The 16584-nt window shown below is 39.2% G+C and overlaps 1 protein-coding gene and 1 long non-coding RNA gene across 11 annotated transcripts in view; one reads left to right on the top strand and one right to left on the bottom strand.

Moving 5' to 3' along the window:
* Window positions 1–1869: 1869 nt before the first annotated feature.
* On the bottom strand, window positions 1870–8311 carry LOC140683735 (uncharacterized). Its single transcript, XR_012055112.1, has 2 exons — window positions 7142–8311; window positions 1870–5920 (listed from the first exon to the last, which is right to left on the bottom strand). It is a non-coding gene; the product is annotated as an uncharacterized lncRNA (long non-coding RNA).
* Window positions 6550–16584, top strand: part of RYR2 (ryanodine receptor 2) — a 370524-nt gene continuing 360489 nt past the window's right edge. For all 10 annotated transcript variants that reach the window (XM_030268235.4, XM_072927080.1, XM_030268232.4 and 7 more), the window contains exon 1: window positions 6550–6733. In XM_030268235.4, coding sequence (XP_030124095.4) covers window positions 6686–6733 — 48 coding nt within the window. In that variant the 5' untranslated portion in view covers window positions 6550–6685. The remainder of the gene's footprint in view (window positions 6734–16584) is intronic.

Raw genomic sequence — 16584 nt, 5'->3', positions numbered from 1 at the left:
AAACAAATTATGCTGTAATTATCCTATATTAAATAAATTAATAATTAACTGTGTGTGAAAACTGAGAGCCTGTGTTTATGCTGGCCTGTGAAATAATGGAGGGAAAAAGTAGCCTTGTTGCAGATTTCTCTGAGGAGTATGTGAGGAACATCTATTTTTTTCCTCAGTTATCTGCACTGGCATGTGCACAGTGTTATTTGTGCTTGTGTACGGTATGTAATGCTTGTCCTTCTGACTCTGTCACCCAGTGAGGCAGCAGAAACAATACTTTGTCACTTACATTACACCACAGACATCACAGAAGCTGTGAGAAGTATTCTATGGAAAACTCAAGTGCATATATCTGAAAACTATGGCCCTGTATTTTGTTAACAATGCCGAATAACAAATATATTAATGAGTAACTTAGCACACAATTTTTGACTCAAAACCCGCTAAATTAGGTTCTGCACCCAGAGGGTGTTTGGGCACTGGATGAGGCTCTCAAGGGAAGTGGTCACAGCACCAGTCTGACAGAGTTGAAGCAGTGTTTGGACAAAACTCTCAGGCACTCTTGGGGTGCCCTGGGCAGGGCCAGGAGTTGGACGCAGATGATCCTTCCAACTCAGTATATTCTATGATTCTAATAATTTGTTCACAGTGAATAGTTTGCCTAGTAACAGTTGTAGTTCTACATGTTATGTACATGAAGGAGCATACTAGAAAGGCAGACAAACGGTAAAAATTAAGATATTACTGTAAAAATATTGTGGTACACAGGTTCAATATTTATGATTGGAAGACCTTGAAAAATTTCTCCTTTCCCCCCCCCCCCCCCCGTTTTTTAATTTGGCAGCTTCTCCAGCTACCACATCATCACCTCACATAACATTTATGAGAAAAATACATTTCACCTGCTGGCATAAAGCATATCCAGTTAGGGAATCGTCAGTCTGAGTTTTGCATGGATTACCAAATTCTTTTATCACTAATTTGTAAGCCTTTTAAGTGATGTAAATATTTCCCCATGGAAGAATATTATTTTTATCATGTCTAAAGACAAAATAATTAGTTGCTTCTCCACAACCTGCCAAAACTTTGACTTTTGGTATTTAGTATCTGATTAATGCCTGTAATGCATCCTAGCAATAATTTAATGTTGTTCTTAGTGTTTGTACTGTCTGCCTTCATCCTTCCCCAACCTACAATTGGTTGTCTCAGCAGCCAAGGAAAAATATTTTTTATCTCTTTAGAAAAAAATTCAAGTCAACTATATTGCTGAAATTTCATTTTTTGGAAAATGCAAGTATGAATATTATGTCTTCTCAAACAAGTTTTGGTTTTTTTTTTTTTTTTTTTTTTTTGAGGTACACAAATCTCTTAATTATTTGCATTACTCAAGTTTCAGAGTAGCACTATGGCCACTAAAATCTCCCCCAGAAAACTGCCTGTTTCTTTAGAAACAGTTGTTAAATATCACAGAACTGAACTTCACAGCAAAGATTGTTATCATAGGGACAGGGGATAAAATTTTTCTGGTTTTATAAGTTTACTGGAAAATGATACAGTGGATTGCTGCATATTAATATCAAGGAAGGCTTTCCCTGCCTTTTTTGTGCCTTTGTAATAATAACAGAATTATTTAAGTCCTCAGATATTAACTCAATCAGAATAAATCAGGAACATGGAGTATCTAAAATCTTACTTTATAAGATTTTGGAAAACCTTGAAGAGCTAATTTTCTCCAACTATTTACAAAAGCATTGATTTTTGAGACTGACACATGGTTAATATAAATTATTAACAAAATTAGAATTACCTTCCTATTGATTCCTTTTCACTGGCTAAAAACTGATGGTATTTCATTTGCAAGAATGCAAACTGAAGAAGGCACCAGAAACACCACCATTTATCCGTAAAAGTGTGAGATGTATGTATCTTTGTATCCATTAGAGTCATATAGTACATGTATATCGTTACATAGTGACATAACCTGTTGCAAGACTGAGAAAACCAGGGAATTCCATTTTAAGGATGCAATTTAATATGCTCTTTTAATTTAAACCAACATTTTTTAGAAACATGTTATTGCCCTCCAAAATGACCAAAAGGGAAAAAAAGCCACCTTCAAAAACCCACTTCTGGTTTGGTACCTCCCCACAGCTTCCAGGGAATTTATCAGAGTACATCAGAAAAAGATTAGAAGAGCAATAAAAACCTCAAAGGATACAGAAACATGAAAACACAAGCAAACTATTTTTCCCCAAAAGATAACCTACAAGATCCACACCTCCTCTTTAGTCTTAATAATCACCCTCCCTTCGCTCCCCCCCCCCACCCCAATATCAAATAACGAAAAAATAAGTTAAAAGCGTTGAACTTTGCCAGGAAGGATGCTTCACAATAGCTGCAGAACAGAAGTTTTTATAGAAGGATAAGCTTGGTTGTCTAAATTTCATTATAACACTGTATTCCTGTGTAAAATCTTGCATACAGGCTATTTATAGAATACAAAACATGTACCTAATGACAGACATGTAATTAACACTTATACTGTACTTTATGGGTTCAGAATAAACACTAACTGAAGAAAATGCAGTATATTATTGAACTCCAGGATTATCATGACAAGCATATAACTATGTGATCTTAGACACAATTACTCTCACTTTAACTTTGCTAATCTCCAGTAAAATATTTTAAATTCTGTGCAAATTGGGTCTACTAATTTTATTCTTTCCAAGTCACATTTGGGATCTAAACTGGCATAGATTTTACATTGACTCAGTTTCATTGACCACAGGGTGTTGATTTATGACATGTGATAGGAGATGCAATCTTTCTAGTTTTACAGTATTTGGAATAACATGTTTGCAAGATTGATATTTGGCTGAAAAGTCTGACATGCTGTAAGAAAGAACAGCACCAGGAAGAAAGGATAGTATCTGCCCCTTTAAATTGCTATTGGCATTATCTTATTCTGTGCTTCCAAGAAGAAAAAAGAGTGTGGTAGTATATTCTGCTATAAAAAACAAAGAAACACCTGGGAGTTCCCCTCATGTTACTGAAAACTGAATGTTGACAATACTTATTATTATAAACAGCAAACATTGTTTGTTTTGCATAGAATATTACTTTGAGTGTGTGCACACAAAATTACCTATGAATCTTCTTCTAATATTTAATTTAGATCATTAAAATTTATGAAATGAAAGTGCTAAAATTCTTAGTGTAAATTTATGTTCAGTTCAGAATCCTGCTGTGATACCTCAGAAGCGCTGTCATGCTGGTGCTGCTGTACTGCCTCTGCATCACACAAAGAAACCTGGGTTTTTTTGTGAAAATTGCTAAGGGCATATTATGGATCTTCACAGTGCTGCTGCCTTGATAATTAAGGCTTGCAGGAGCAAGAAGGCCTTGCTGAGCAAAGGCAAAATGCACTAAGTAAAGTATCTGTCGTAGTGACAATTACAAACAGGCACGGACATGTGCAGATTTCAAGTGAGATTTTAAGAAGAACATAACAAGAATGGGACCACAAAAAGTCTACAGTAAGCAGCAGGTTGTATTAGGTGGGAGAACTGGACCAAAAATTTGAAAGGCTGCTTCTAGATTGGGTGAAAAATAAGTAGACATAGTACATGCATGTCATGCAAGACGACTAGATGGCTTACAAAACATTAACTAGAGCTGAAAGGGAATGCCAATTTTCTTGTGAAAACTTTTTGTTAAGCTTCAGAGGTTGTGTTCAAACCTTTAAATTCATAAACTAGTACAGGATTGTTTTGGCAGAAAGTAGAAACTTTTGTTCTGCATTTTTTCTGTGGAAAGCACAGTTATCAGTGATAAAAATCGTCAGACTTATGGAAAACAGGGGGCATGATGAGATGTGATAGAGACTAATGCCACTCCTGGAGCAGGGAGCCCTGCTCTTCCACACCCACACAAAATATGCAATTCTTCTGAATTCCACCTGTAAATATCGGCCATAGAGGATGTTTATTCTTCCACTTCTCCCACTAGTTCATTGAAGAAATAATTCTGTGAACTTTACATTACTTCCTGTTATGATAGAAATGATCATGTTTTTCCATTTTTAACCATTATTTTCCATTGTTTTAACCAATCAGTTGCTTTTAATTATTCAATGCAGTTAACCATAACTTTTGAGAAATACCTCACATCAGTTAAAATGCTGGAACTATATTTAATATGTATTTTTGCACATGTGTACTGCACATATGAATATTTGTCCTTGATGACTAATTTAACAAGAAGCTTCCATCTACATTATGCCTTATCACCCTGTTCAGGAAGTTTCTGGAGGAATCTTTACTACTTTTTAACTTTGCTTCCTAAGCAAATTATCTAATGTGGCCAGATATGGTGCACGTGTCTCTGTTACTGAATAATACCTTTTGAACTAAGTGGAAAATTCCAACAATTTCACGGAAGGTTAATAGTATCATACATGCTCCTAGCCATTTCATTAGAACAGATGCATGGGTAAAGAAGATACTAGATAACAGTCTTTGGTGTCTGAACAACTGCAGCATACATTTCACTCATATTAGACACCAAAAAAACTGTGTGTTAGAGAAATATTAATGCCCTAGCATGGAGAAGCTTAATGTGGAGTTTTTGTCTTTGTAAACACCAAGGAGTCTAATTATGAGCTCCAAATCTATAAGAAACCAGGTATGATCAGTTCCACAGTTCTTGGAACAACTTCCATGATATCATAATATACTGAAAACTACAAAATGTTTCAGGGACTGATGTTATAGCGAACTAATTACAATTTTTTTTTCTTTCCTTTCTCTATAATGTCCTTGCTTTACATGAAGCAAACAAAAAAGACATTTAATCTGATACTCATCTTCATAGCCTTATGGAAAGTACCCTGGATGTTCTATGATCCAGACCTTTGACCAGGTGAACTGAGATTTACAACCATATGAAATACATTCACAAATAGTTGTGCTGGAACTGACTTGTGTGCTGAGCAGGAGAAAGAGATAGGATAGTATGATAAAAGATATTTGTTCAGTGCCTTTTCATGAAATCTAATTTTTTAAACTTATCCAAATTCAGGACTTCATAATTGGGGTCTATTTCAATCAATATCGCTCAGTCTAAATAATTTAGAGAAGAGGTACTTAAGAGGTTTGAGTTAAATATGAATAAACAACATCAAAAAATGTCTTTATAATTCTTAAAAAAACATACTTTCAGTCAGTAGTAGTCTTGAGAGGTAAAAGTCACTTGAAGTCAGTAGTAACTGAAACCAGGATATTACAGAGGAAATACTTAAGCTGTCATAACTCTGGAGTTCATCTTCAGAACCTCTATATTAAACATTAATACATTACTTGCTCTAGAGGTCTTATGGGTTATGACTGCTGCTTTTGCAGTTTCCAATCTGTCAGATGAACAGGTTTTCCATTGTTGGAAATAATGATAAAATCTCACCGTGCCATGCTTTTTCATGATGTCCTTGAACAGCATAAAGTTACAGATTATGGGTATAGATTCTCTAGAAGCACTTTCCACATATTTTGCAATGCTAGTCACACAGTCTGTTTACCAAAATAATTGAGATTTCATGACGTTTACCAGTTTTGGTCCTTCGGAAGCTTTCTGCAGTTGCACATGTCGCACAAATTTTACTCTGTCAATGATCCGGTGTTAATTTTACTCTTTTTTGGGATACCCTGTTGTCCTCCCCTCATGACCATTGCATTGCACTAGCAGAGGCTCTCTGCTACACACTTGTTTCAGAGGGCTGTTGCTGTTAGGAGTCTGGCGGCTCTCTGGCTTGTCAGACTTCTTTCTGTAGGCCAAGCATCCTCTCTGATGGACACAGGTGTCCTCTTAAAGGTATAATCTGCACGAATGCTCATGAAAGATGAGCTATTCCTTGGCAACCCTTGACTTCACCCTATGGAAAACGCATGGTATATATTCTTCAAGGAAATTAGATTTTAAAGCCTTACATTCACCCTGGGTTAAGCTCATTCACGCGACGGTTCAAGTACAACACCGGGTGAAGCCATGTTGTACCTTCCATCTCCCCGACAGTACAGTCGGCTGACAAAATAACTGGTGCAGAGCCCTTTAGCTCTCCCTCTCCCGAGGTATCTCTCAATGCAGCACATCACGCCCAACTCCTGCGGGACAGCCGCGCCCAGGCAGCCAGGGCGCCGAGCGGCCTCCCTGGAGACTCCGGAGGAGCGGAGGCAGCCCCAGGCCGTGCCGCGCGAGGTGAACGCGGGCACGGCGGCTCGGGCAGCGGCCCCGGGCGCGCCCCGAGCGGGCGGCAGCCGCCTCTCCGCGGAGCTCCGGCAAGGGGCGCTGGGCGGCGCCTTTGGAGTGCGGAGGGAGCGGGCTGCGGATCACCTGCAGCGGCGGGGGGGCCGGGAGCTCCGCCTCCCCTCCTCCCCCGGTTAATCGCATCCCCCTCCCCGCGGCAGGCACAGGCAGCCGGGCAGCGCTGTCAACCTGCTGCAGGCGCACGGGCACCCGCACCCCACTCGCAGCCGGGGCCGGGCTGGGGCCGCCGGCTCTGCCGCCCTCGCACTTGCGCCAGCCCGGTGCGGCGCGGCCGTGACCCTCCTGCCGCCGCCAGCCCGCGGGGAGCGACCGCCGCTGCCGCCCGTCCGGGCACCGGGAGCAGCGCCCGGCAGGAGGAGAGACAGGGGCAGCCATGGCCGAGGGGGGCGAGGGCGAGGACGAGATCCAGTTCCTGCGAACTGTAAGCGCCGCGCTTGCCTCCCTCCCCTCCGCGCTCTGGCGGGGCTCCGGGCGGGCCGGGGGCTGCGGGGGCGACGCCCGGACCGGCCGGGGTGGGAGCCGGGCGGGGGCAGCTCGGAGCGGGCTCCGGAGCCCCGAGCCCGTCCCTCCCCACTGGCGGCGTGTGGCCGGGCGGGGGGCGAGGGCTCTGCTGGCCGCGCCGGGATGAGCGGCAGGGCGGGCGGGCGGCCGGGGGCTCCCCGGGCAGGGCGAGGGGCGGCGGGCGGCGCCTCCCCAGCAGCACCGCTCCGCGCTGCCTCCCCGGCCGCGGTCTGTGTGCCTGCTGCAGATACTAACCGAGCAGCCGTCCCCAGCGCGAAAACTGCAGTCGCACTCCCTCTGCAAAAATTGGCTTGGGGAAAAAACCCACCTCTCTCACACTGTCCCCTCCCCACGGAGGTTCCCACTAACTTGCAGGCATTCTCCTCGCCGGGCACAGACTAATACGGCTTTTTCTGGCGTGCGCATCCTTTCGTTACTTCTGTCCAGGGCATGTTAAGGCGCTAGAGCGCTTCTTCCTTCCGTTTAATTAATGCATCGGGACTGCTGCATCTAATGCTTATTCGGATTATATTTCTTCAAGCAATGATTTTGTTTATCTTCTCGGTCATCTCCCGAGTGCCGTTTATATGCACAATCCTAGCAAGTTTTGCAGATAGGCATCTGCATCTAGAATGGTGGTGTATACAAACCGTGCCACAGTTTGAGGAAAAATTGCTGAGACATTTGTTAAGTAGAGCTGGAAGCACTGAGACTGTAGGATAAAGCTTAACTTCCCTTTTATTTAGTACTGTCTGATTTAGAAAACGTTCACGTTCAATGGCTTGTAAGAAAATACATCTACAAGGGGGTGGAAAGAAAGCGACAGAGTATATGTGAAACATATTCATATGCTGTTGGCGGCATTAAGAATCCTGGTTCTCAGTTGTCTTCCATTTCTATCAGAAACCGCACAATAATAGATGTGTACCTTAATATTATGTTTACAATTTTTTGAGGAGTCTTAGAAAATCTGCTTTTACAGAAAATACAGCTGTTACGCAACGTTGTCATGAAGATCGACAACTTTTTTTTTCCTGTCAGCATTATGTGACTTGTGTTGTAGTGTTGCCTAACACCTAAAAACAAAACAGAAAAATATTTCTGGGAAAGAAAATTTGTCATCTCAATTCATGAGAGTTTTTTTTTATTAATAGTTTTCACTGGTAAAAAATTTTGGAAGAGCTGTACCATGGCAGCCTTTCTGCAGGCATGAATGTTAAGCTTAGTTCATATTATCTGAATGCTTAATAGGGAAGGAGAAGCATTGAGCATGCTAATACAGCTCAGCAGATCTACAGTGATGTTAACTCCAGCACCTGACAGCAGCAGCATGTTATGTAAAACAGGACTCCTGATAATGTGTGTCAGGCTTGATACAAATTTGGCAAACACAGTCTTGAAAATGTTTAGAATGTTGCACCAATGGTAGAATGACCTTGAATGTGGTAAACTGAAGCTTTGGGGAGGCATGTGGTGTGTTTTAATCAAAAGGGCCTGAGAAACCTGTTTCATGTGAAGTTTTGAGTTTATTATCTGAAGTGGTATGTAAGCAGTGACTTTTACTCTTCTTTTCCTTCCACTTTGTCCAAGTTATGAGCATTACTTGGAGAAGCCAGTGCTTTCAGACTTTTTTTTTTTGATGTATTCTTCCGCCTCTCAGTTGTTAGAAGGCTTTGATTTGTGGTCTCTAAAGCTATTAGATGTGTGTAACTTTCTGAATGCCGTTGGTAGAAAGCACTGGAAATTTGGTATTACCCTGGTAATTACTGCAGTTTTTATTTTTATTTATTTTTAAAATACTAATTAGGGATAGATGGATTCATAAATGTTTTGTAGATAAACGAGAGCTTTTCAAAGAACACTGTATGTAAGCAAAAAGCATTCTGTGCTTTCAATACTTTGAGGATGACATCTGTAGGCCTACTACATGTAAACAATGCTCTTCATATTTTCTTCTTTTGGTAGGACCTGACAAACTTCCTAAAATCTTTAGAGTCTACCCTGGAATGTAAACGCTATTTTTATAATGTTTAGAATTGCACTTGAGATTTTACTCAATTAAAAATGCCCTTTATTTGCATGGAGCTGCTAAGTTGAATTTGTATTTTTGCCACATGTTGATTGGAAATTTTGATTTTTCTCTCCTCTTCACACATTCTTCTCTGTCTAATGATTCCTCTTCTTTACTTGCTGCTATTTTTTTCCCCCTGGTTTGGTTTTGTTTTGGTAAAGTGGAATTAAGCATTACTTCCTGCAAATTCTGCTGCTAGGATGGATTTCTGTTTCTTTTGGGAATAATTTGAGTTTGATACATCACTTCTGAGATGTGAACGCACAGCCTCTTAATGCCCTGTATTTCTGGAAGCATCAGAGCATTGTTTGGGACAACTTTAGGCAGACTGGAGCTCATCTCTGTGCTGTTCAGTTCTTCTCAAGGAACTCTTCTGTAGTCCTGTGAATTACTTGCTTCTCTGGCATCGGGGATCTCCCTCATTAGTTTGCCAAATGCTCCAGGTGGAGAGGACCTTGCATTATGCGTGGCCTTATTTAAGCTTGGATATACATTCTCCTGACCTCTCCAATGGAATAAACACATACTGTGCAGGAGAAGTGAAGGGGAACAAGTATCCTGCTGTGTGTGTATTAGTTATGTGTCCAGGCAGGACCTCCTCCCTGTAGGGGAATTTGTTTTTTATTTTATAATACTAGAAAGATCAAGGATATGTGTAACATAGATTTCACTGTTTAGTCTTTACAGTCAGGAATCTAATCCAGTCATAATTGATATGGAAATCACCTGGTTTTTATTTGTTTGTTTTTATTTTATTTTTATTAAGATGTGTAATTTAACAAGAGTGAAAATAATCCCAACTTCCAGGAGTAAACAGAAAGTATTTCCCCCTAAATGCATAGGCTCCTTCCTTAATATACATGTGCAAGGACTGTTTTTTGTAACACAGAACCCCCATAAGGGAAGGTCTTTGCAAGAAGTGGGGTAGCAAGCTGGTGAGAGGATTAAATCCAATTGCAAGATTTCAAAAGAATATTGCCTACATTTGTCCCTTAGATTTTTTAAAGGTCTCCTGACTTTCAGGAGCAATATGTATCTAAAAGTGAGGAGAAATGTGTCGTTTAGCTATTTGATCTTGTGATGCTCCTGATGCCAGTGTGTATGTTTTTCTGGAGTTGTGGAGTTTCTTAAATTAGAGACAGGTCTGCTTTTAGCTGTTTATGGTAGGAGACACCAACAGGACATGCTGAAGTAGGGCTGACAGGGTTATGTTTTTTTTCACTGTCTTCTGAGACAGTGATGACTACCATGCCTGTCAGGAATCAGAGGCATAATCAGCGTGAGCAGCACATGTTCCCCAGGACCGATGGATTCATCATCTCTTTCCATCTTTTTCTTTTTAGAGGTTTGGATGCTAGTGTTCCATGTTGCACTCTCTTCTATTGCCTTTTTAGATTTTTTTAAATTAGCTTACAGTAAAACAGAACCTCTTATTTGTATGAATGTACTCTGTGCTTGCCTTATTTTCTACATGGATTTAACAGTTCTGAGTGTGACTGCCAGTGGAAAGTGTAAGTGTGCTTTGCAACACTGGAAGAGTAGTTTGAAACAAATTTAAACATTACTTAGCATTCATGTTTGACATGCAAAAGATTTTTATTCACTCAGTGCTGGGTTTTTATACTTGAGATGATAAAAGAATGAAGTTTATAGCAGTGAAGTTTGAAATGAAGAATGTTGTGTTCACATTTCAAGGACAGCAGTTCTGTGATTTCAGAGTCTCTTCTATTCCACATATTCCTCATTATGGCAGCATTTAAACAATGAGTGCCACTTTAAGTCTGACTAAAAGTCGTATACTTGCATGTTATCCTACATGAAGATTCTGTGGAATTAGAGGACACAAAAGGAACCAGAAGAAACAAGATCTGAAGATTACTGTGAGATAAGCAACTCAACAGTAGAAGAATTATGTGAGTCTCTCAGTGAAACAGAAAAGGAAAAAAAGTGGTTTTTTTTTTTTCAAATCCCTCAATGCTTTTCATGTGCTGTTTATCTTTCAAAGGGATTTATCAAAATATGTGAGATTCTGGTAGCTGCAGACATCAAACAATTGTCAGAATGCAGAAAAAGAAAATGCTCGAAAGCAATCTTGGCTATTAGAAGCAATTTTAGATTTAAGGTATGCTAAAACCCACTTTGGATATCCTTTGTTTATTTTAAAAAGTGTTTCTTGTACTTGTCAGTATGTGACTTTTGAAGATCCACCAGGGACTGGCACAAGAGACCACTGTTTAACAGCTCATGTGAGGGGTGGCGTGGCTGAGATTGCAGCATTTGTACCTTCCTCTCTAAGGCACTGCACTGCAGTACAAATACTGAATATGATCTCAAATTCTATTTTGAAATTGAGTTGGATGGCTTGTTTGTAGTGAAGGTGTTTTAGCTAGGACATGCAGTCCATTTCTTTTTCAGGGATTACAAGTGAACCTTTTGGATATAATTTTCTTGATTCCAAAATTGGTTGCCAAACATATTATGCCACCTTTAAGATCATATTAGTGGATGAAATCACTTATCTAGTGCGTGCACTGTCATGTCCCATGTTCTGCATAGTTGTCTGTATTTGATATGTGAGAAGGCAGCTGGGAAAACTCTGTAGCTTCCACCAGGGAAGTTTCTTGATAGCTCTCTGAGTTGGCTGACTGATATTCTGAGAGACAGAGCTGCATTTCCTGTCAGTCTGAAGATGTTTTGATGCATCCTGCTTTTTTGAATTGTGAAGACCTGAGGAAAATCCATTGTAGGAACTTAAATGTGGACAGACTGTAAAGAGAGAATACCACTTATTTCTGATCTAAGGTTTAGAATAGGCATGAGAGCCATGTCTGACTTGTACTTCTCCATTTATGTGCTGTATTATTACAGGCATATTTTAAAGGTGGATTTTCCTCTTACATGGCTGTGTGAAAAATAAACAGTATGATTCTACAAGAAAATAAACCAGTCTTTAGCAGGGATATGGATTTATTGAAGTATTTCTCTGAATCAAGCTATAAGATTGGAAGTTGTGTGGAGAAATACTGACAGTGGACTGACCCCAGGAACTATGTGGATTAAACTGAAAAGACAGAAATATTTTTCTTCTGATTTTTGATTCATGTTGAAAATCTGCATTAGTTTTGGTATTGTTTTCTGAATTACACCTAGGTTTTTGCTTAAGTTTCCTGATCTAACTGAAATAAAGCTTTGTGTGGATGACAGAAGGAGTGTCAAGAAGTGTGTATATTCCTATATTTCCTAATAAAACTTTAGTTACATAAATTTCTTTCATTTGGTAATAATAAAGACATAACTTTGATCTGTAAAATGACCACATTTTACCAGGGTGATTGAAAGATTTTGAACTTCTTACTGTGTTTGTTTGACACAGTCATACTCTGAAATTTCTCTCTGTAGCAAAGTAAGGATAGCCTGGCATAATTTTCTGTCTCCAGTTTGTATTCTGCTAAAGACCTGTACTATGTTTTGCAGGTGTATGGCACTTATGCCGTGTCTGGCTATGTTGTCTGTACCACTCTGGATATGGAGGGCCTCTAAGTCTTCCTGATACATCTCAGTAACTGAGAAAAGGGATAAAGGAACTAGTTTTGATAACAACTTAAACCTTTTTATAGGTAACAACAGAAATATGGAACTTGGTACAATATCCTGTGACCACCAGAAGCACAGCTGTGGTATTTCTTTGTTCTCCTTGTAAGAAATAGGACAGCTTAAGGGCACTGCCTGCATCATCACGAGAGGTCACCCCAGTTTCCTAACAAAGACTAGCAAGAGCTCCCATGTGGTTTTACTGCAGTGTAGTTTTATTCTGTAGTCCCTTGTTATTAAGTGTGAGATTCATTAACTAATTATGTATTCCGTTATTAAAGAACTTTTAATTTTTTTTTGTAACGTAATAACCATGGTGCAACTTGTGAGGTGGAGAGCGCAAACTCTTCAAACGTGTTGGTGCTTTTTGAGCCCAGTGATGTTACTCAGCTACTATAGGGTGGAATGAAAGTTTTTGAGGCATGTGATTTAGTAGAAGCTTTTTATAGCTTCTCAGCATTGCTAAATATAAACAAACTTGTGTGTAAATGCCTTTTGTTAGAAAAGGGAAAGATATGAAAGGTAAGGTGTCATAACGTGATCTGTGTTAACTTAGGTGACAGCTGCAATTCTTCTGTAAATGTAGTGCTCAAATGATCAGATTTAAAGTAATATGGATGTGTTTATGAGAACATTCACACTAACAACTACATAAAATTAAAAAAAACAAGATGATGTCATTCCTTCAGTGTAGTGGCATACTTTAATATTTATCATAGTCAGGAATGACTGCCTTTCAACTGTCATGTGCTTGGAAAAAAGTATAAGTATATTAGGTTTCCTAGTAATTCAGACTTCCCAGAGGGACTTTGGCAAAAATCTACAAGGTATCATTCCGTAAGATGCATGGGTCAGTTAATTTTTAACATGAATGATATTTTGTTTTGGTTCAGGACAAGTTTTTTTGTCACTGAGATGGAGTGACAAGATCATTGTGCTTTGTGAGACAGCTTCCCAGAGGATTTGAGTAATAATGCTGCATAACAACAGACCTGTGTTACCTGGTAGTCTTTTACTCAGCTGTGGGAAATAATATCTGAAGGGTATTAGCTGGCAGAACCAAATGTCAAACACTGGCATGTCTTATCTCTCCTTCTCTGAAAACCTCTCTGGAATTCTACTGTGAGAACTGAGTGCACTGAATTTGAAGTATATCTCAGCTTAAATCCTTATTTCAAAGGAATGATGAAAGGAAGCAACACAAAATTTGCATTGGCTGTCTGTGAGTTTTCCTGGAGATTGCCAGAATGTGGAGTTGTATTAATGGAATCAAGCCAGAAATAGCTGTCTCTTACAGCTATATTTCTTCCTTTTAAACCAGGCAAAGCTGGGAAAAACAAGTACCTGGGATTTGTGTGGGATGCGTTCTTTGGCTTCAAAAAAAAGAAAATGAAAAGAGGAATGTATCTTCCTTTGCTGAATATGCCAGATAATTTCCTGTGGTGTATGAACATCTTCATTCCTGTGATGGGCAAGCAGAACTCCTTGTATATAAATTTAGGTGAAGGAATGAATGGAATTTGAAGAGTTTTCAGAGTAAGCCTAGGCAATTGGATAGATCTGCAATAAGACTCAGTAAACTTTTGGATTGTTGGATCCATTCATTGGTAACTGATCCTCATTGTGCATCAGGCATGTAGCCATGCTGCTAAACATTTGAACATCACCTACTGTGTGTTTATTTCCTAGTTGTGAAACAGAATAATTTAGTTAGAACTAACATGCTAAGCACAAGCCAGATCGTTAAACCTCTCTCCACAGACACATGGTCTTCATCTTTAAGCTGCCTTTGTAAAAGCATTTGGTTCCAATGGTGACAAGAAGCAACCTAAATACCTGTACAGATGGATAAGAATCCCTAGCCCCGCAACAGTCACAAGAATTCTGTGTGCTCCTAACACTGGGGATTTGCCAGAATATAAGTCAATCTCGTGACTTTGTATTTTTGTCTATTTTCTGCCCATTTATGAAGTGGATTTTACAATGCTAATGCATAGCTAGTTATGTGTGTTTGCAGTCTTTATGGCAAGTACCAGGGAGATGGAATGCACATTCCCTTTTCCATGCAAGTGGAAAGTAAAAAAATTCCCAGTATGTGATGCAGTTCTCTCATACTGGATATTCTCCCAATATGAGAGAATCTGAAGTACCCAGGTTTTCTCCATCCCCATTTCTTTCTTTTTTCTGGTGTTACAGACAATTTAATAGCTCTTCATTGCTTAAGAGTTAGATTAATCTTCTCTTAAAAGCTTGTATTAAATAAATGTGGTTTTTGATTTTTTTTGCTCTGCCCCAGCTAACACAGAAAGGAAAGGTTTATCCATGCCATCCTGAGTCTGCTGGGGTTTGATTTTGTGCCCCACCAGCTCCACCAGGCTCTGCTGGGCTCAGCTGCCTACATCAGCAGTGTGCCTAGTTTATTGTAGTCTTGGTATTATGTAGTCTTGGGTCCTTCAGAAAAGCTTGTGAGCAAAAGAAAAACCACTACTCTACTATTTAGTAATTGCAGGAGAGCAATAGCTGCACAGATAAATCTAGAAAACTCAAATGCCATCACTGTTAGCTGAATTTCAGTAGGGTAAGCTTGTGAATTAATGATTCATACCCCAGAATGTTTTTCAGAAGGTCTTTACATGATGGTCTGACTGCCTGATCAGATATGTCAGCCTTATTATTAGTCTTTAATCACTTCTAATGTGTCTCATGTAATGAATTATGCATTTAAAGAGTTACTACTTTTGCTAGTCATACATCAATGCAAGAAGGATCAATGGAGGCCTGGTCTTCATTTTGATCTGACCAGGGTTCTTGTAGAAATAGCTGGTAAATTTTCTTTGATTTGAGAAGGTTCCTGAAGTCGTGCAGAAGAAACATTGCATTTTTGGATCTTTTCAGAATATTGCAATGTTTTGCCTCCAAGTCCGTTTCTGGAATCTGTTAGCAGTATCTTTTACAAGAAGAGTACTGTGTTTGTTCTCTACCTGATCTTCTGGTTCATTTTAACTTGCTTTTCTTTGGAGTTTCAAGATCTGAGTCCAAAACTTTGTTTAATCCCTGTCACTTTTCCTTGGTCTTGTCAGAGCTGCTGAGATCCTTCTCTTCACGATTGGGTTTGATGGCTCTTCCTGATTTTAAGTGTGGCACAGCTTCAACCTAAGCCTGTGGTAGGACTTGCTATTATCTATAGTTATGAATTTAAGAATTCATGCAAATTGATAGAAGGTTATGGTTTTGTTTTTTTTTTTTTTTTAAGAGGTCTCTTAAATTTGGAATTTCTTTTGGTCTTAATTATTTTTTTCTTTTTAATTTTACTTTGATCTGAAAAAGGTCAAAGTTTTGTTCTCTCAGAACAAGAAAATAAGTTTTTTAAAAATGTCACACAAAGTTTACTAAGATGTTAGAAGTTATCAGAAGAATTTCCATAAAATGTATTTAAAATATCGTTTATCTTGATGTATGATTTTTTTCTCCTTTTCCTTTGCATGCTTCACCACTGGAAAGCTTCATCTTACTGAACTGAAAGACTCCAAAATCTTCAACAGAACAGAATTTATCTAGAAAGGGAGAGGGATGGAGTATAGGAGAGAGGGATGGAATATAGGAGGGAGGGATGTCATAACTTGCAGGTGAGCTTTGTCATCCTTTTGAGAGACATGGTTTGTTGCCTGGCTTTTCAGGAAAAAAAAAAACAAACAGCTTTTACATAGAAAGTGTTATTTAATTTTAGATGCAAGAAAAAACACTTCAATTTTCCATGAGTGGGAGGTGAAAAATGAGTAATTAGGTAGTGAGAATTAGATTTTCATGTTCCTAAAGGTGAATGGAGGTATCTTTATCCAGGTGAGATGTGTTGCTCATTTCAGCAAAATACTGTATACCTGCATTTTAAAATACTGGGATATTTACACTTGTTTATTGACTTCAAGCAACTGAAAGCATATATGATTTTTTTTTTCTTCCATCTGATCTTGGAATTCTCATACCTTTTTAATGTACTGAAAATTAAGTAGAAGGGGTTTAAAGGTTTATGAAGTTGCAACATTGGCATATTCTGTTGAAAATGTTACGAGCATAACTTTATTCTGATTATGTTAGAAGTAATGTATTGC

The sequence above is a fragment of the Taeniopygia guttata genome, chromosome 3, assembly GCF_048771995.1.
Source record: "Taeniopygia guttata chromosome 3, bTaeGut7.mat, whole genome shotgun sequence".
Classification (NCBI taxonomy): domain Eukaryota; kingdom Metazoa; phylum Chordata; class Aves; order Passeriformes; family Estrildidae; genus Taeniopygia; species Taeniopygia guttata.
Note: the sequence above shows the minus strand (reverse complement) of the source record. Positions and strands in the feature narration are given on the sequence as shown.